The sequence below is a fragment of the Venturia canescens genome, chromosome 2, assembly GCF_019457755.1.
Source record: "Venturia canescens isolate UGA chromosome 2, ASM1945775v1, whole genome shotgun sequence".
NCBI classification, from domain to species: Eukaryota; Metazoa; Arthropoda; class Insecta; order Hymenoptera; family Ichneumonidae; genus Venturia; species Venturia canescens.
In genome coordinates, this window is record NC_057422.1 from 24726990 (window position 1) to 24747357 (window position 20368).

Sequence of the window (20368 nt, forward strand, 5' to 3'; positions counted from 1 at the left end):
TTTACCATCAGTTTTGAAAAGTCTCAAGGTTATTGGATCAAAAATGTACAAATAGAGCCACATAAAAAATTTAAAAAAGGGAATTTCAAAAATCCATGAAAATTCTGAAAAAAATCATGAGCAAAATTCAGAAAAATGTGCACATTCGATTCGTAAAAAAAAACAAGGGCAAAAATGTAAATTGTTAAAATTGTTAAAAAATTATTTATTTATTTAAACAATTTATTAATAACCTTTGGGCAATATTATTATTGATAATTGTAGTTCATAACTTTCCAAATGTTGCTGAATTTTTTCAGATTTATATTGCATCACGAAGTACGGAAATTGCGATCAGGTACAATTTATCGGATGGGCTATCCATCCAGTAATACCTTAATTTCGTCTATGCATGGGTCGAACGCAGAAGCCCGTGGGCATGTATCAACATATTTTGATAGCGAGAGTGTTTTACAGGAGGACATACAAAGTAAATTCGATCGTCAGCTCTCGTCGTTGGAATTGGAAATAAGAAAACGGGACGAGATAATATCTCAGCTCCAAGCAAGGATACAAGAATTGGAAAATGCTGATGTATCGGGTTGCGAAATATCGCCGGAGGATAGCAGCGAGCCGGATATATCGATGGAATCTGATGCTATAGAAGCTTGCGAGGATCATCCGTTTATGCGGGACGGTTCGGTTGATACGGTACTAACAGCCAGGCCACATAATCGACGCGTATCACCCAAGTCTCACGAATCGTCGCGTAATCGCAGATCCTGGGAGGAACATTCGGAGGAGGAAACACTAGAATTGCAAGATTTACCAAGATCGATATCACCGCAAAGCATCTGGAAAGAAGACGTCGCGATTTGTCTCGAGTCTAACAGCGACGAGAGCAAATCCGAAGACGACACGGGCAGACCGACCGTACGAAGAAGAAAAAAAAGAGGAAGAGTCGAAAGCGAGAGCGACAACATCGACGACAGGGACGAATCTGACGACGATGACGGACGAGATAACGATAATAGATCCAACAATTGGGAGGTTGAAATGTTAGCTAAAGAATTAGAAGCGAGGAGAAGAAGTAGCGAAGGTTCTAGTCCTGGTTCCTAGCGCATTAATAATATTGTAGAGATATTGTGTTACTACAAGACAACAATTGAAACAGGAAATTGGCAACATCCACTTAAGAGAGGTAGCACCGCAAATTTACACGATCATGATTATCCATATTTGGGTTTTTCGCGTTTTAAAGGTTGCAATGAAACTATGATGTGATCTCGATCATTACGAATCATTTATTCCTTATATAGTGAGTCCTCTTATCTCTATCATACGAAAGTTCGCCAAATTCTTTGATATAAACCGTCAATAGAAACAACGATGTCGATATATCGATTCTCATATCTTCCTTCTGTTCCGATAATGTTCAACAAGCGATTTCGATATACTTAACAAAATATCTTCGGTACTTATTTATCGGAATGTTTCGTACCGAAATTTCGAGTCCAATATTTTTATCGAATCTTTTTTTTCTTAATACTATTCAAGTGAAGAATTGAATTTTTCTGTAAGACGGGCTCGGTTCGGTTTAGATAATTACAGGATAATTTCATTAACAAAACAGAACGCAGTAAACTTCCACACTATTTTTTCTACGTTTTTTTATTTTTCAAATATATGATCTGTATGATACCTCATTTCGAGAAAAACTCCAATACAAAATCTTATCGAATCAGGCCACACTCCCCGTGTAGCTCTTTAATGAACAAATAAAAATAAAAACAAAACAACACATACATATTTCGACCAGTTCCACCAACTTCGTCGATTATTAGATATATTATACATAATAACCGTGATGAATTTGAAGTTTTCATTGTCACGTCTCGAATGTATGAGAAAATGAAACTCAAAAGCCGAATAACTGTGCACAATTGACATATTAGAGTATATCCATAGTGTTATAATTGCAAAATTACACTAATACCGAATTAATCGTAACCTCTTTCTCTATCTAACAATTTTTCTTTCTTTCTTTCTTTCCCTATCGTTCTTCTCGCTCTCCGTGTCGCGTGTACTTTGTTTTTTGTTCGAATAATTTCTCACGTTCAATGAAACCCATGGATTACGTGCGATAATAATAAATTTAAAATTATTCCCACCGATTCATTCTCGTATTTATCTCTTTCATCCTTTTATTCCCTTTTCATCGCGAGAAATGGCACTTTTTCGCTGTTGGCATCACTAAGCAAACGTTACTCATAAATCACAACATTTCATTTATTCCGTGCATGCTACACCATTCCTATTGTTTCAAGTTGCCGTGATCTTCGAAAGAGTCGATAATTCTCAAATTCCCTCCGGACAATGAAAATTACCATTTCAAATAAATATAGAGATATAACAGCAAAAAAAAAGAAACTCGTAACACCTAGACCCGAGTAATCAAATGTAGAGAAGAATACTTATTGCCGGATGCAAAAAAAGAGGAGACCGCGGGGAAAATCGGATACCTGAGGAAATTTCGTAATTTTCAAAAGTTTGAGAAGCTTCATCTATTTTTTACCCTAAAAAAACACCAAAAAACTTTGCTTGCTTTTTGAAATGCTTGCAATTTTTGAAAGAAAAAAAAATTGAGTACAATAGGGTACATACTCCTAAAAAAATTCATTAGAATACTTTAACCTCGTATTACAATTTCTTGGCTATTTCTTTCGAATATCAGTCACAAAAAAACTCGGATTCTTTCGAAATTTCTCCTTTTTTTTAACAAATGCCTTTTTTCTTTTTTCCGAAGAATATATTAAATTGTGAGGAAAAAAAATTTTTGCAATTCTTGAAGTACCTCGTTATGCCTCGATACTTCGTTTCACCCTGGTCTCCCCTATAAAAACAAATGTGTCATTGCTGTAATTAACAAAAGTTTGTACTAAACGTTGAGAGAGTCGGAGAGAAAGTAAGAGAGAGAGAGAGAGAGAGGAAGAAAGAACGTTAGAATACATTGAAAAATTGAGGATTATTCGTAACGAGCAAGAACAATTTGAATGAAGTGGAAGAAAAACTTATACGAGAATATTGTATTATTACGTATACTGACCAGACCAAGCTCAATATTTCTAGAGTCTTTGCAAAATAAAGAAAAGTATACTTATATATTAAGTGCGAATGACTGTTGCGATAACTAAAATAAATGAAAGAATAAAGAAACTACCAAAGAAACTTGTACATATTAGCTAACGACTTATTTATTTATTTATGAATGTGTGTGTGCGTGAGAGAGACAGAGAGAGAGAGAGATAGCACGATATGATAGGAGTATAAGAGATTGAGTTTAATAAGAAAATCTATATACAATATAAAAAAGTAAAGACAAAACCAAAATTATTGAAATGGTTGGTAGAAGAAAAAAAATAAGCACTTTGGATACGAATGGGGATTGAATGAGATTGAAAAAAAAATGTACCTACCGTAAATGCGAGAAAAACATAAACAATAAAGCGAACACATTGTTTTCAATAATATAACTTGCTTATTAATCTTTAAGACCTGTCCACGCGTTAAATAGAATTTCAGCCATAAATCAGTACTCAAATAAAATATTGTTTTAACATTTTTTTCCCTAATTAAATATACAAAGTTTTAGTGAAATTGTTACCTTTTCTGCGTAAACATTATTTTCACACTATTCCAAAAATTCAATTTTTTCTGGTTTACAAACTGGCTATAAAGTTTGAACAAATATATATGAAGAGTATATTTCAATTATTTTTGATCTTGCAATATATTCTCAAAACGATTTTTTAAATAATCTTTAACAACGTTTTTTATATTAATATTTTGAATTTGAAAGTCTTTCTATTTTCCGAGAATTGATAGACTGCCGTTTTGGTGTGAAAATGAATTGATGCATGTTATTGCGAGTCAAAATTATTCGTTTCTATTAAATTATCATATTGTTAAAGACATATATCGTGCTGCTGTATATATCAAGAGACTCGGTATTATAATTTTCGCGGCAAAAACAATGTATCGATATATCGATGCATTATTGCCTCTATATGCGCTCGATTTGATTTTATATATCGAGAGTATTCGATATGCACGTTATACATACATATATATATAAGATAAATAAAATGCACCCGCTGCCGCTATGTGCGCCGCTGTCGCGGATGTACCACCAGACATAACCTCGAAACTTTACAATCATAATGATAACAAAGCGACGCGGCAGATTTTTGTTATCAAACACACGAAGTAATTGACTATTCCCAATTTTCTATTAGCGTGCAATGTTTCGTACATCGGTAACACGTTTAAACAGTGATTTCTAAGAGTTGCATTAATGAATAATGGGTGACATAAGAGCAGGACTTGACGAACTCAAGCTGGATGTTGCGTTGTTTGCCGACGTGAAATACTACGTCAGCGGCGAAGGCGATCCAAAGGTAATAAAAATTTTTTACGTTCACGCCTTTATTCACACATAAATCACCACTGAATTTGGCGAAATAAATCATTACAATCTTTATTAATTTTTTGCTTGTCAATAATACCGAATTTATGGGAAATTTCCTTATCGAAATTATTCTAAAATCTTTACTCTTCTAAAAAATATGTCAATCTTTTAAAGTACTTATATATTCAACGATATCGTTGATATAATATTATTCTCTGAGAACACAACAGAAAGCAAATCTTGACAGCGCATTATGGAACATCAAGGTTGTCTCTTATTTCTCAATGATTGACAGAGGCCATCTCGGACCATGCGTTATGACATATTTGGCTATCTTAACATGTACTTAAATCTTTTACATTGTAGCATTGAAAATTAAAAATCCCAGAATTAAGTTTATATCAATGGTCATAACCTACTCGCGGATCATAGATTTTGATTACTTTGAATATAAATATTTTTGGTCTCCTATAGACATTTCAAGTAAAGTTTCTACTCGAAATTGATCTCTTTTTAGTAGCCTGTTGATATTTTCAGTAAAACATTTTTGAAGCATTAATATAAATGTGTTTTTTTTTTATCTTGATGACAATTTAACGACAGGTGTTAAATTCTCTGCTATTTATGTTTAACGATTTCTATTGTCGCTTCACGATGCAAAAATAATGATGTTACATTCTCTCATTGATCTTACAGATTCTGGGCTTATTACAAAAAGGTGGTGCATCACGATCCAATTATTTCAGTGATCTTGTTACGCATCTCATAGCCGGGTATGAAGTACTGGAAAGTGATATATCTGTGGCAAAAGAGCTCTACGAGATACCAGCTGTTACACAAGATTGGATTTTGTACTCCGTCAAATGCAAGAAATTGCTTCCGTATCCTTTAGACAATATTAGTATAAGTATTATTACTATAAATTCCTTTTTTCTATCCAATAAATATTATGATCGTAAACTATCGAGTTGCCAAATATTATACTAAAATATTATCGCATTGAATTTATTCATTCTGACTTTCAAACTCAAAGATGAACTTGTCTTTTCATGATTTCATTTCAATGTTTAATACAAAGCTTTATCTATAGTAAAAAAAAGAAAATATTCTATCTACATTCTTTAACACAACATATCAGACCAAAATATTTTTCACCGGAAGGAGAGCAATTGTTTTCGAACGTTAGAGCATGTATATCGCAAGTGAGTAGAGCAGACAGTAAAGCTCTGTGGGCAATGATAACATTTCAAGGTGGAAAGTGTCAATTGCGGCTGGATCGTTACTGCACTCATTTGATAACAGGGAAAGCAAGTGGCGTTAAATATGACACAGTGATGAGATTTGATGTGCATCACATGCAAATAGTGACGCCGGATTGGGTATCAGAATGTTGTAAAAAGGGTACGCTAATCGGTGAGGCGGAGTATCATCCGCGACTTTTGATATATCCATCACCAAATAGTTCGACGGCATTGATAACGGGTTTTATGGACGAAGATGGTGAGAACATTCGGAGCCAAGAGGAGCAAGATAGAACGAAAGCAATGTTGGAACAATTAAAACAACGTATGCCTTGGAATCAACCGAATACATCGGCATCTTCAAGTGCATCATCACATCAGAGTACAAATGCGAATACGAACGCTAACACAGTCCCTCAAGCACCGGTACTCTCGAGTACCGTTAATGTGCAACAACAACAACAACAACTGCAACAGTCTCAACAAAATTATTCACGGCCGATAGCACAGGATAATTTACCAGGTTATATTCCTCCTACGTCCCCTGTTATATCGAATGCAAATTTACAGAATCAAAACAACTGGCAATCCCAAAATGTGCCGGGAATCACAGCTGTTTCCCAAATGAAGCCACAGATACAGACAACGGAATTACCGCAATCACAGCCACAACAACAACAACAACAACCACAAATTATCCACCATCAACAGCAGCAACTGCCTCAGCAACAATTACCTCAACAGCAGCAAATCGCTCAGCAACATCAGCAACAAAGTTTTCCGCAGACACCACAACAACAACAATTGTCAAATCCTCAAGTATCACCACAATTAATTACTCCGACGCAGCCTGTAGTCTCGCAGCAACAGCCATTGAATCACCAATCTCTTATGACCCAACAGCCACAGCATCAAATGAATATGCAAATTCCTCAACATCAAATAGCAGCGCAACAGCAATTGTTGTCGCCTCAAAAACAACAGCCACAACAACTTGCTCAACATCAAATTTTGTCGCAACAAGTTCAACAACAGATGCCTCAGCAGCAGCAACAACAGCAACAAATCGTTCCGCAACAACAGCAACTCTCCCAACAGCCACAGTTACTGGCACAACAGCAACAGCAAATAGCCATGCAGCAACAACAATTACCACCGCAACAACAACAACAACAACAACAACAACAACAACAACAACAACAACAACAAATCATTCAACAGCAACATCAGTTGACTCAATCTTCTCAGGTTCCACCTCAGCAGCAGCAGCAGCAGCAACAACAACAACAACAACAACAACTAACACCGGAACAACGTCAACAGCTTCACATATTGCAGCAACAGCAGCAACAACAGAAAATTCAGCAAATCTCACAACAGTTGCAGCAATCACTGCCCCAAAGTACCCAACAATTTGTAATCCGTGACGGTCAATTGCAGCAACAAACTACCAATCAGCAATTGATAAATCCGAATCAACAGAGCTTCCTCGTACAACGTGATCCGCAGTGGCAACAACAACAATATCATTTACAGTTGCGGCAGCAACAACAACAAGCCCAACAACAACTTGGCCAGCAAAGACCTGTCGGACAATGGACCCAACAACCACCCCAACCACCGCGTCAATTGATACAACTAGATGCTCAAACACATCAACAATTGCAACAGATGGATCCTCAACAACGAGCACAATTTATACAGAAAATTCAGAAACAAAGAAACCTGATTATACAACGACAGATGCAGAATCGACAGGCCCAACAAGGCGGTTCACACATTGCTGTCATCAGAAGTCCCGGCAAACCTGGACAGCCAGGTTTACAGTGGGTTCAACAATCACGCACTCCCATGATGGGACCCCAAGTAACTACCGTACAAGGACAAAAACCCATGCATCCCGGTGTTCAACCACCAGCTCTCACACCTATCAATTCACCGAATCAAGTGATCGTACAATCCGCTTCAACAGTTCAAGGTCCGCAAACTGCGCCGGCTGGTCAAGCCTTTCAACAAGTTCAATCTCTCACGGCCCAGCAAATGGCACAGTTACATCTACAAAAACAGCAACAAATGGCTCGTTTACAGCTGCAACATTTGCAACAACAACAGGCCCAACAAGTCCAACAACAACAGGTTCAACAGCAGCAGCAACAACAGCAGCAGCAGCAGCAGCAACAACAACAACAACAACAACAACCACAACAACAACAACAACAACAGCCACAACAACCTGGAGCGCAAGACCCTCCGTTGACGCCGCTCTCAGTTAATTCACAAATACCACCGGATCAGCAATTAGTTGTTAACGCAAAAACAAAAACGGCTCTGGCAAATATGCTCACGAACAGATTGCAAGGGGGTGCCACTGAAGGCAGCGCCGCCGGACAATTACGTTTGATGACTGCTCAACACCGACCGCCACCACCTCCTTCCCAAGATCCACAACTTTTGGCCGCTTATCAGCGAAGAACTCTTGGCAATATTACGAATGGTACTCCTACCGGTGCACCCATCAAAATGCAGTATTCACCTTCCATGCCGCAACCCAAAGCTCAGTTCTATGGTCACAATCCAAATCTCAAACGTACGTTCCTCGCTCGAATTTATTAAAAAATAACTAGAAAATTTTAGCGCTCTTGACAATCGTTTTTGTTAATACGCTTCACCATTTCAACGATTTCATGTTTTCGCTCCTATTCAAGTTATAAATGTAGAAACGGTGCAATGAAATGATATTTTTCTTCAATCATTGTTTTCAGTGCCACCCGATCTTTTTTTGCTCGGTTGTATATTCGTGATCGTTGAATACGATTTGAATCTATCCTACGATGTGCAAAAATGGAAACAAGTTATCGAAAGACACGGTGGCGAGGTTGAACCACAATATTGTCCTCGTGCGACCCACGTCCTTGCAATAACCCAAAAACATCCCATCGTCGTACAAGCATTGCGCGAAGGGAAACGTTGCGTCAGTGCCGATTGGTTGTCCGACGTCGTTACAAAACAACAAGTTTTGCCGCCGTGGCACGCTCTTCACCTTCCAATTCCGTTCAGTCTGAATGAATTACCGTGTATGAAACAAATCATATCATCCTCCGGTTTCGAGGATGAAGAAAAAGCAAAAGTTACCAATATGCTAGAACTTTTGGGAGCAAAGTGTACAAAGTACTTTTCTCGGCACAATACTCTACTTGTTTGTAGAAGGTTCGTCCTACTTTTATTCTTCGAACATTTCTGATAATCAGTTAGATTTATTATTTTGTGAAAGATTCATGAATATTGTTTCAGACCCGACGGACCGAAATACAAAAAAGCAAGAGAATGGCAAATTCCCGTTGTGAATGCCCAGTGGCTTACGGATTTGATGTGCGGCCAGAGAGGCGTTCTACATCAAACTGATGTACCAAAATATCAACAATTTAGTCTTGCTAACCCGTTTAGACTGGATTACTCACTTGTGCCTCATCTCATGGGTACGTTTCCACAATCAAACTCAACATTTTTCTTTCCAATCTAGCATTAAAAATTTTTTTTATACAATGTTTACAGCTGCTTGGAAAATGCCAATAAATATAACTCAGGAATCGTACGATAAAGTCAAGCAAGTTGGTCAGGGACCAACTGCGATGAGAAAATGCAAGAAACCACGATTGGAGGAACCTCTCATGAACAAAGATCCCCATTTGCTGGGACTCGATGAACCTATTGTCATAAGCAATCCTGATCCTCCACTACCGGAAAATCAACCGAAAATATTATTCTCTGGTATAAATCCAAAGAAACACGCGAAGGTAGAATTCATTGGAATTACTTGGTACAGATTCGTTTTAACTTGTGTTATATAATGAAAAATTAAAAAACTCTGTTGCTGGAAAAAATATACCTTCCGCATTTTCAGTTAATTATTTATAATGAAAAAGAAATAAATGAAAATTTCCAGAGGATTCGCGAGCTTGGCGGTGCTTTGGCATCAAGTTGGCGTGACGCTACGCATCTTGTAATGGCCACGCCACTTCGAACCGTGAAACTGTTGTGCTGTTTATCAAGGTGCAAATACATCATAAATATTCAATGGCTGTTGGATTGCTCAGCAAAAAATACATTCATCGATGAAGCTCCCTATACCCTCGGTGATGCGGAGTTCGAAAAAAGTTTCAACTGCAATATCGAAAAAGTTCTGGCCAGCCCGAACAGAGGATCCGTACTTAAGGTATACAAAAAAAGAATTTATTCTTCGACTAAACTAGTATATTCAAATCAACAATCTCTTTTTCCTGGCGTCAATACCACTATAGGGTCATGAACGGCTTCAATTTTTTATTCACCATTGAAGTTTTTATGTAAGCAATAATGAGATTGAATCATTCTTTTTTTTCCCAACGAAGAAAATTATATTCGATCAAGTCGAATACAATAAATATTTATAGATAAATCCTGTATAAAATAGATTAAGGTTTGGAAAAACAGTAAAAAAAAATTTAGTAGCGCCGTTTTCCAATTCTTTTGTGTAGGACCCATCAAGATTTGATGGGTTTTTTGGAAAAAAAACCGCATTATTGCACATATTTAAGCGAAAATTTTTCAAAAATAAAAACAAATTATTTTGAATTCATACAGGGTAAAACCTTCTATGTAACACCGAGTGTCGTACCGTCGCCGTCGGCTTTCGCAGAAATAGTCGAAAGTGCCGGTGGAACGTTGGAAAAAACTCGAAGGTCCGTGGCTCAGATACAAGAAATGAACGGATCTAAAATAAATTATATCATCGTCACTCATGACAGCGACCTTCACTTATTGGAAGACGTTTTACGTGCTGATATGAGTGAGTTTTTTCACCTTGAAACACGAAAACTACAAAGATTGCTTTTTGTCATCTAGATTAATATTTTTGTTGTACATTCGCAGGTGTATTCAATGCAGAGATCGTACTTGGAGCAATATCCCGACAAAACTTCCAAATAGACCCGCACCAACTATGAACAATATCGATTATTCGTTTCGAGTCTGAGTGTAAAGATTCATTAATTTGTGTGTAAAAAAATTTTCATCCCCCTTCTGTCCTCTCATCGAGCTTTTTTTCCATACGAAAATACGCCCGATGGAAATTGTGCTCGCTCGTAAAGAATCATTGTAAAATTAAAATCGAAAAAATTCGTTGAAAACGAAAATTTTACTTATTCCGATTTCATTACCGAGCAAACTCGCTTATCGACAAAAAAAAATGCTCCAAGCGTCCAGAACGCTGGCCATTTTTCTGTACTTTTTTTTCCATATTTACTCTCTTCATCATTGGCATTGAGTTTTTCAAGAGAGAGAGAGAGAGAGAAAGAGAAGCCTTTCGAATTAAACGATTTTTCATTCATGCAATATTAGTATCGTTCCTGTGCACATTTTTTCTGTCTTAGTCTCGCTTTTTTATTCATTGTTTTTTTTTCCATGAATGTTATTTAATTCTGTAAACATCTTGACAATGTTTGTGTTTCTCCAAGGAAATTTATTAATTCATTGACCCGTGAGTATTCAAAATATATAGAAAAATTTTGATAAACCGGTCCGCGTGATGTCCTTGGCGAGAAACAAAACGATAAATTCCCTCCACACTACCCCATGAAACGGAGAGTCACCTGGGTAGGCACCGCATTTCCAAATATTTCACAATCGCTGAATCTTTTCACTCGAGATTAATCTTCCTTTTTCCTTGCATCATTTTCAAGACGAGTTTAAGGTAGTCCTCTATTTTGTTTTCTGGTTCCTGATAACTTTAAGCAGCTTTTTGCCCTATTTTCTTCGTCGCGAAGTTTCATAAGACCCAATCGATGGGATTTTGTTGTTGCGATTCTCTGCATCTTCGATGAAAAAACGTTACAGTTACTAAAACAAAAAAAAAAGAAATCCAATACCTATCATAATAGCTCGTTTAGATTTCGGTTAACATGTCGATTCCATACAAATAGAATCGTACGAATAGCCCCTTGATTTCATTGTTCGCGAGTAGCACTCTTAAATAAAATTTATAATTTGACGAACAACATTTTTCTAAATTATATGCTCGGGTGAGTTTTGAAAAGAAGAATTCTGCACTGAATGAAAATTCCCGTGGATCAAACGATCGCGAGGGAGAACGTTGAATATAATTGTCATGAATTGCATGTAAAAACGATTAATACATCTGTTACGTTTGTATTTCTATGTATATTGTTTATTTGTTGCGAAAGGTTAAACGCATTAAACTCGATGGGACCGAAAACAGAAAAAAATCAAATCCACGAAATCCTACGGGAAAGCGACTCTACCAGAAATGTTGGTCAATCATGATTCCTTGCGCGGTGAGTGAAATGACGAGGCTATAAACAACGTATTATGCATAAAAGCTCAAGGAGAAACGTTGACAAACAACAAAAATGAACGATATAACGATAAAAATATTCTGGTGAGTTATTTTTGAAAAAAGTATATTTTATTATCTTATTCTTCGTCGGCGGGACAATAAACAGACTAACTTTTGTGGTAGTACTTTCGTCAATTCGTCGTTTATCACGCTCCTTCCTCAATGCGTCGAACCGATTAATCGAGCTACGACACTTAACCTTTTTCAGAAACTCCGAGCACTCGATTTAAAATTGGAAATACATATCATTTTTATATTCGAAATCATTACTCGCCTACGGCTCGGGTGACAATTCAATTCTGCCCGTGGTTTGAAGTAGTCTAATTTCCCTCCCTGAGTGCGTATTGCGAATTCGTACTAATAGAAAAATAACTGTTGGTAATTTATTAATTTGTTATAGATTGGTCGTAGTAGAGCTCATTATTGTCGTCGTCTGCGTTGTAGTTGGAGTGGTCCCGACATCAGTGGTTGTCTGCTCTGCCGCACGTTGAGATGAATTTTCTTGAAAATTCATACCATCTTTATGTGAAATATTTAAATTGAGAGTAGTACTTTCGACGTTAATGTCAGTGGTCGAATCTTTGTTGTTTTCCTTTTTAAAACCGTCACTCTGGACTAGTCCGCTTTCGGTCAACGACGTTTCTTTCGGATCGGAGCTTTGTAAATCCATTCGTGTATTAATTTCAGTCTCGAAATACGTATTCGTGTCGTCGGGTATTTCGGTCGGGTTTGGAAACTCATTTGGTGAGGTTCGTGGCTTGGCGAACATTATTGTGCCATCCGATCCGAGGACGTCCAATTTTTGACCGATGTCCGATAGCACAGCGACCTTCAAGGGCTCTTGCACTTTGCCATTAATGAGAACTTGCAGCTTGATCGATTTATCGCACGGTCTTTGATACTGCCGAGCTTCGTCCGGGATACGCATCGATTCGAGGTTTCCACCATTTAGAAATAAGTTTTCGGAGTAAACGATGGGAAAATGGTGGTGGTAAGGATACATTTTCGAAAGAGGCTTCGCGATCGGGAATGGCCTCGGGGCCACGTAAAACGGTGACTTACGATAAATTTCCTCGCAATGTCCGTTGCGACACGGAAATTTCAACGGCCATCCGATAAATCCAAAGGGACGAAGATTCGACTTTGGTGGACGGGTCAGAAAACTTTGGACCACGGGCCTCAGAGATTTAGTCAAGGGACGCTGGATCGGGCCGTCGTAATCGTCGCGTACCCACGACTGAGAACGCTCAACGATCGGTTGCCTCAGCCCCGAAGATCTGTGGATTCGCTGAACCAGTGGTGGCGATCGACGTCCCGCATTGTTCTTATCGCCTATTTTAACATTTTTGTAAAAATATCGATTCCCCATTAATCCCGGCAAATTGCCGTAACGCGCATGGTAAGGTTCGACCGAGTTAATCATCATTGTTCTTTTTGGCGAATCTTGAAACACAGGTTTCCCGTGGCAGGCAACGATTTTGGTACTCTTGCCAAAATTTCGATTCAGTTCTCTAAACCGTTGACTCGTACGTCTCGCAATACGATTATTTTGCAATTTTTTTTTATATAATACGTTTTTTCGAAGATACGGATTATTCGGATGGGATGATCGATGCTTATCGGTCAACGGCCAACGATTAGCGTAGTCATAAAAGGATCCCCGTGAACCCTTCAAATCATTGGGTAGGCGAGGATCCAACGGATTGGAGAGGCAGCGATAGCTCTGAAATATTGGAAAGCTCATTTGCGGTGAATGTTGCCGCGCTAAAAAATCATTTCGATTTAAAATGACAAAAACGGTTGGATCGTTGAATCGTTTGTCTGACTCATCTTGACAAGTCTTTGGTGAGCCTGAGCTCGCGTCATTTTTTTTCAGTTTACGTAGAATTTCATTGGTTCGACGAATTGCAACCGTTTTATCTTTGCGAATTGAATTTTTAGCTACTCTCTCACTGTTGGCCGCTACATTATCGTCGTTATATTCCCTCATTTTTTTCACAATCTGCTTGTTTCTACGAATATTATTGTTATGGGGCATTTCTGTAGATGATCCGGCAGGTATATTTTTTATCTCCCCGGAGACAGAAGGCACCGGTGATTGGAGTCCAACGGTTGATCTGTCACTCGTTACTTCCTTGACCGACGCGATCATCGCCTTCGATCTATTAGTTACCAATGTTTTCGGGCTCATCGAAGAAGCCTCATTCGTTGTTTCAGATACTTTAATTTTTTTCAAACAAATTATGTACTTCAATCCCGTATCGATCGCCAGGTGTACCGTGTAACCGGGAGAAACAGTGCTTAAAAATTTCTTCCAATCATCGTCACGCTTGGTTGTTTCATTGCCATTCTTTCGATACAAACATATTATGTCGTCTTCCATTTCGATTTTTGATATCATATCTTTCCAATTGTCACTTTGCTCCGAAGTCAAGTCGATCCTTGAGCCGATAATAGCGTTCGGAGAATTTAATGCATTCAAAAGTATCGTAGCAGCTTCCCAAACTGGATCGCCTCGTTTCGTTATTTGAAGAATAGCGTTCATAAGATCGGGGGTCGTTAATGGAGTTGAACTTGTTTTCGCAAGCCCAGAGAGCCAATCTGTACCTGCCTCATCGCGTAAAAATTGTCCAACGATCTTTTGAGCTTCTTGAATATCGCTGAAATGGCCAAAAGAGTTTATTAGCTCTCTCAATGAAACTTCAGTGAAAATTAAATCCACCGACATTCTCGCGAGACTCCATATCATTATTATTAATAATATATAATTAATTAATATTATTTAATGACGAATTGAAATCGATCCGGAGTACGAGACGCTGACCATACATGTTGCACTAAAAAAAGTTGAAAATTACGGTTATAAGTGAATGAAGCTTGAAGGTATAAAATTACCGCTCGGAGGGTGATGTTTCAGCTCCTTCAACGTCCAATAGCACGGTCGCCGTTGCAAGATAAACAAAAATCAAAGGAAACGGAACGAAAGATATTCCAGATGCACAGATCGATTTCCCGTTACGATACATGACTGTCGCGATTACACTATTATGACTCAATCTTTGTTATATTCGCATTTGGCGAGACAAACAAAAAACGTTCTGATTTATTGGGGAAAATGAAAAAAAAAAAAAAAACTGTTAAGCCGTTTTCAACAAAATGTTAGGAAACAGTTGAAAAATAGCAACGACGAAGGGTAGGTGGAGATCAGAGCATAATGAAACTTTGCTAACCGTTAACAGAGAATCAAGCTAGGGAGGAGGATTACGAACTTTATCAATGTATACGATTTCACACTCTTACAATTTCATTAAGATTCGAGAAAAAGTTTTAATTGAAGACTCGTCAAGAACAATTGCTCGGTGACTTTTATTGTGAGAATGACATGACGATAAACGATACGCTATGCGGGTGATCGCCGAAGCGAATGTTTCACAGTCGAACGTACAGCACGAATAATCAGAAGAATCATTTAGCCTGACGCAGCGAGCTGGACAACGATCGCAACAAATTTGAGAAAAACTGCGGTTTTCAGTTTCATTTAAATTCAATGATCTTCATTTCGATTCTTCACTTTACATTTATTACACAATCGCATTTGTAAATATAACGCAGCAGTGTTGAGTGGAGCAGCTCACGCATGCACGAGCTCTTCATGGTCCAGCAGGTAGCACTCGAGTTTTTATAAATAAATAATGAATAAAAAACATTCTTCGCATCAATTGCATGTCTCCCAATTCGAAATAAAGTCAAGCCTTATTCTCCGTCCATATTTAAATATCAATTAAAGTTGTATATTGACATTTTCGTTCCTATAAAAAGTCTTCCTCGCCGCGACTGTATGTATAGTTATAACTAATAATGAATCTGGCTCTTGATCCAATTAAAAAATTTGGCCGAGTCCGCGTAAACAACGTATTGAGAGAGATCACAAGACTTCCTCTCCTTGTCCAATAACGATAACGAAACTATACCGCGTAAATGGTAACGTCCGGTATTTTGATCGAGCAAAACAAGCCCACTGCCACTATCGCCGTTACAAGGTCCGCTACCGTCTCTGCGGCCAGCGCAGAAGGTTCGATTCGACGTTGAAGGTATAAAGGCCGCGTTGCTTCTGAGGCAATCCTCCTTTAAATTGTTTGAAATCACATTAAGTCACAAATTTAACAGACATCAAATAAAGTAGCCGATACCTCATAAATATATTATATATATTTCAAAGTTGAAAGTAAAAATAAGCTAGCTTTTCATGCGTCAATATACGTGATTGATAATAACCTGCGAAACTATGGGTGCGACAGCCATTCGTGGCTCCTTTAAGTGTTGATGCCCATCTTCATCTTTGCCCCAACCAACGACGTAACCGCTAAGTCGAACGATTCTTTCAAGCGTTGAGGGCTCATTCCAAAGACACAAAGGTTGTATCTTAGGTGTAAATTGGACCTTCTTACGCAGCGTTATTAGCGCGATATCGGCGTCGGCGCTAAAAGGATTCCCGTAGTCCGGATGCCCACGAAATTTCAATACTTCGAGCGATTGAGAACCTTGCTCTCGCCATTCGTGCAAATGATAACGACCCAGCGAAACGATGAACGCACTCGCTGGCACGTCGATGCCTTTGTGAAACTTGCAATGAGCAGCTGCAGGGAACGAGAATAATAATGTCAGAAGACACGATATGAATCACGAACTTTGCTTGGTCAATTAAAGAAATTCATTTGCTGGTGTGCATAGTTCATTAGAATTTTTGCACTAACAAATCGTTGCAAATAAAATGAAATTCTGGCCAAGTTCATTAACTAAAATACACTTCATTACGATCACCAAAAATTCCATTGATTCGCAACAAACATATTTTTTTGGAATCAACAAATTTCGCATTTCTCGGTGTATAGTCGCGCTTGAGAAAAGTTTCGATCGAATTGAACACAAATTAATGTTAAAACCGATTCGATGCGACGTTATAAATTGTGTATATTAGGGTGTGTCGAAAAAAATCGATATTTTTTTTTCGGGCTCCACAAGCATTTTTCTTCTTATTATGCCAAACGATGAAGCCGAAAGAACAGCCGGAAATAAAATTATTTCGGCCGGCCCACCGCATACTTCAATTTTCCATAAGAAAAACACGTGAAAAAAAACTTCGGTGAACATTGTTCCATATCATCTGTAAAAAAAATTACACAGATATTCTAATTACGTATTTTTGTAGAGAATTGAATTCCCTACAAAAAAGTCCTTAGAGTCATTGACCTAGAACCAACCGTTCAATGGCTACAGCAGTTTGAAGTTTCTAACGTTAGAAACTTCAAACTTCTAGGCTAGGTGTAGCCTAATTCTTCAATCTGGCTAGGTGTAGCCAGATTTCGCATGTATCATTTCTATTTTCGAGGTCGCTCCCTTTAACGGTGCTGTTTAAATTGAGCTAAAGCCTATGTTCTTTTTATATTAAAAAAAAAATTAAGACTGAAGCAGTTCGACATTACGCCAACGTGTGCGCTTACAACGCTCAAACGGTTCGGTATTACGCCATAACATGTAATTATAATAAGTTAATCAATTCAATAAGCACGGGAAATAAATTGAACTGTTTTCTCTCTCTCTCTCTCTCTCTCTCTCTCTCTCTCTCTCTCTCTCTCTCTCTCTCTCTCTCTCTCTCCTCTCTCTCCTCTCTCTCTCTCTCTCTCTCTCTCTCTCTCTCTCTCTCTCCTCATCTCTCTCTCTCTCTCTCTCTCTCTCTCTCTCTCTCTCTCTCCTCTCCTCTCTCCTCTCTCTCTCTCTCTCTCTCACTCTCTCTCTCTCTCCTCTCTCTCTCTCTCTCTCTCTCTCTCTCTCTCTCTCTCTCTCTCTCTCTCTCTCTCTCTCCTCTCTCACTCTCTCTCTCTCTCTCTCTCTCTCTCTCTCTCTCTCATTTCCTATGTATATTTGTATCTATGCATTCGGTTTGGTTAATTGAATTTCATAATTTATTCAAACAAATAGTGGAAAGACAAAAAATGTATGTTGTTCGTTCAAACAAATGAGAACAGTATGTACCCGATATTTTCGCCTAGGTAACGATCCTAGAAGCTCTTTTAGAAAAACTATACTTAAGGTAATTCTATCGCTTCAGTCTAGTCATACCACTGCTAATAGTTGAGACTTATAGTAATTAATATTATTGACATACGGAAAAAAATTATTTCTTATAAGTAAAATTTTCCATATGTATATAATCCTTTAAACGAATGTTCGTACTGAATTATAAAAATTAAAAAAAAGTTAGTCCAACGATTCGCGTAGTATCCCCAGGTTTACGTTTGGCAACACCGGTTCTCTTCGTCTTTTTCTACTCGACCACTCGTGAGTGTTTTAACCTCTTTTCTGCTGATCTGTCAAATTGAGGTTAGGACTACACTCAGCTGATGCCTTACTGTCATGTCTCTTTATCATAGCGAGTCGTAGAAAATCCAATGCCGGAAGTTCAAATTAAACTTAATATTCCGTAAAAAATAGGCCGATAAGGGCAACTTTTTTTGGGAGTATTAGATTACTACAAGTGTTAAGTATACGAATTGCAGTTTTTTTTCCAGAATTTTATGGATTTCTAGGCAAATATACCCTTTTGTAGCAACCGGACGCTAGATTTTTGTATGCTGTTTTGAAATTCCATCGCGAAAACCACCAATTTTAATAATTAATTTCTCTGAAATTAGGTCGATAACCGACCCTGAAATTTTACACAGCCCTTTATTAAAGGTTCAAGTTCAGCATAAAATTTTTTTTTTTTAATCTTATGAACTAAGCCTGGCGATAGAATTACCTTAAAAATAGTTTTCAGTCCAATTTAAACAGCACCAATTAAAAAGAGCGACCTCGAAAATAGAAATTGATACATGCGAAATCTGGCTTGATGATGTTAGAAACTTCGAACTGCTGTAACCATTGAACGGTTGGTTCTAGGCCAATGACTCTAAGGACTTTTTTTGTAGGAAATTCAATTTTCTACAAAAATACGTAAGTAGAATATCTGTGCAATTTTTTTTACAGATGATATGGAACAGGGTTCACCAAAGTTTTTTTTTCACGTGTTATTCTTATGGAAAACTGAAGTATGCCGTGGCCCGGCCGAAATAACTTTATTTCGGGCTGTCCTTTCGGCTAGCTTCATCGTTTGGCATAATAAGAAGAAAAATGCTTGTGGAGCCCGAAAAAAAATATCGATTTTTTTCGACACGCCCTAGTGTATATATACCTGTGATAATGTGTTTGTCAGTGATCAAACTTCCGGCGCACTGAAACTCGAACTCAATTTTAGCGACGAAAATTGCGGCTAACCAGCGGCCATTGTCCAGGAGAAGTTCTGTCCCCATTTCGCTATGAGATAATTCACGCCAGCAGTATTGACGCGACCACAAATTTTTTGTAATTGTCCAATAAATCTGCTTTATTTCCGTCCAATATCGGTTTTTCTACATTCAAGAACGTAGGATCATTGCCATCCAGGTGATAAAAACGTATCGGGTGAAGACTGCTCGGTTGGATCAGGAGAAAAATTAATTCCTGGTCTATTCGGAGGAATGTCCAAAAAATCGGGATCTTCGAAGTTGGTTCATCATCCGAAAGAGCTATCACACCAGGCGGATAAAGCGTATGCTCGAGATATATTGTCGTCACTATCGGGCCACGAGCTGTAATTCCATTATAGAGAAATGATCTTTCCTCTCGTCTATCATTTTTGTTCAACGAGTTTAGAATACAGGTTTTTTCTCCACACCAAACTACAATCTACAATTCCTCTCAAAGTGAACAAAGCGTATACAACTTAATCGACGCGTATATCCAGCAGTAGATAAAAATGAAAAAACAAAACATAAAACTTGCGACTGAAAAAAACTCCTCCGCTTAAGAAAATAGTAGTAAACTTAAAAAGATCTGTAATAAAATAGATCTTGGGATTTGTCGTCGGGAGATATCTTTATTTCTTATTCAATGACTTGATTAGAGTCTCTCGCGACGACAAATCCCGACATCTATTTTACTTCAAACTTTTTCAAGTATACTACTATTTTCTTAAGTGGAAGCAGTTTTTCAGTCGCAAGTTTTTGTGGTTTACGCCTATTTAGCAGGCTAGAGTCTCGTTCGTTATCGGAATTAACCAGACAAAATCGCTCCACCAACTAAGAACGGCCATGCACCACCACCCACCGAATCAAGAAAGAGCTATCAATCTGTCAATCCTTCCGGTGTCCGGCCTGGTGAGGTTTCCCGTGTTGAGTCAAATTAAGCCGCAGGCTCCACTCCTGGTGGTGA

At 38.0% G+C, this 20368-nt stretch overlaps 4 protein-coding genes across 15 annotated transcripts in view; 2 read left to right on the top strand and 2 right to left on the bottom strand.

The window, feature by feature from the left end:
• Cngl (Cyclic nucleotide-gated ion channel-like) overlaps positions 1–3509 on the top strand; it is a 358428-nt gene extending 354919 nt beyond the window's left edge. For all 8 annotated transcript variants that reach the window (XM_043411139.1, XM_043411141.1, XM_043411140.1 and 5 more), the window contains one exon: positions 457–3509. In XM_043411139.1, the coding sequence (XP_043267074.1) occupies positions 457–1098 (642 nt within the window). In that variant the 3' untranslated portion in view covers positions 1099–3509. The remainder of the gene's footprint in view (positions 1–456) is intronic.
• Positions 3510–3625: 116 nt separating this feature from the next.
• On the top strand, positions 3626–12204 carry LOC122406008 (PAX transcription activation domain interacting protein). Its single transcript, XM_043411147.1, has 9 exons — positions 3626–4436; positions 5144–5328; positions 5586–8275; positions 8451–8895; positions 8980–9164; positions 9241–9482; positions 9632–9901; positions 10309–10513; positions 10597–12204. The coding sequence occupies exons 1-9, from the start codon at positions 4341–4343 to the stop codon at positions 10668–10670; spliced, it is 4392 nt and encodes a 1463-aa protein (XP_043267082.1). The 5' UTR covers positions 3626–4340; the 3' UTR covers positions 10671–12204.
• On the bottom strand, positions 12174–15196 carry LOC122406010 (uncharacterized). Its single transcript, XM_043411151.1, has 2 exons — positions 14975–15196; positions 12174–14739 (listed from the first exon to the last, which is right to left on the bottom strand). The coding sequence occupies exons 1-2, from the start codon at positions 15103–15105 to the stop codon at positions 12474–12476; spliced, it is 2397 nt and encodes a 798-aa protein (XP_043267086.1). The 5' UTR covers positions 15106–15196; the 3' UTR covers positions 12174–12473.
• Positions 15197–15426: 230 nt separating this feature from the next.
• Positions 15427–20368, bottom strand: part of LOC122406012 (serine protease gd-like) — a 16836-nt gene continuing 11894 nt past the window's right edge. For all 5 annotated transcript variants that reach the window (XM_043411153.1, XM_043411154.1, XM_043411157.1 and 2 more), the window contains 2 exons: positions 16355–16716; positions 15427–16204 (listed from right to left, as the gene is read on the bottom strand). In XM_043411153.1, coding sequence (XP_043267088.1) covers positions 15932–16204; positions 16355–16716 — 635 coding nt within the window. In that variant the 3' untranslated portion in view covers positions 15427–15931. The remainder of the gene's footprint in view (positions 16205–16354; positions 16717–20368) is intronic.

What these genes read in the sequence shown, in the direction of transcription:
- LOC122406010 (XM_043411151.1), bottom strand. Translation starts at nt 15,105, where the DNA reads ATGTATCGTAACGGGAAATCGATCTGTGCATCTGGAATATCTTTCGTT. An exon ending in GAAACATCACCCTCCGAGCG is followed by an intron (nt 14,740 to 14,974) that starts GTAATTTTATAC and finishes TGGCCATTTCAG; the next exon opens with CGATATTCAAGAAGCTCAAA.
- LOC122406008 (XM_043411147.1), top strand. Translation starts at nt 4,341, where the DNA reads ATGGGTGACATAAGAGCAGGACTTGACGAACTCAAGCTGGATGTTGCG. An exon ending in TCACAATCCAAATCTCAAAC is followed by an intron (nt 8,276 to 8,450) that starts GTACGTTCCTCG and finishes CATTGTTTTCAG; the next exon opens with TGCCACCCGATCTTTTTTTG. An exon ending in ACTTGTGCCTCATCTCATGG is followed by an intron (nt 9,165 to 9,240) that starts GTACGTTTCCAC and finishes CAATGTTTACAG; the next exon opens with CTGCTTGGAAAATGCCAATA.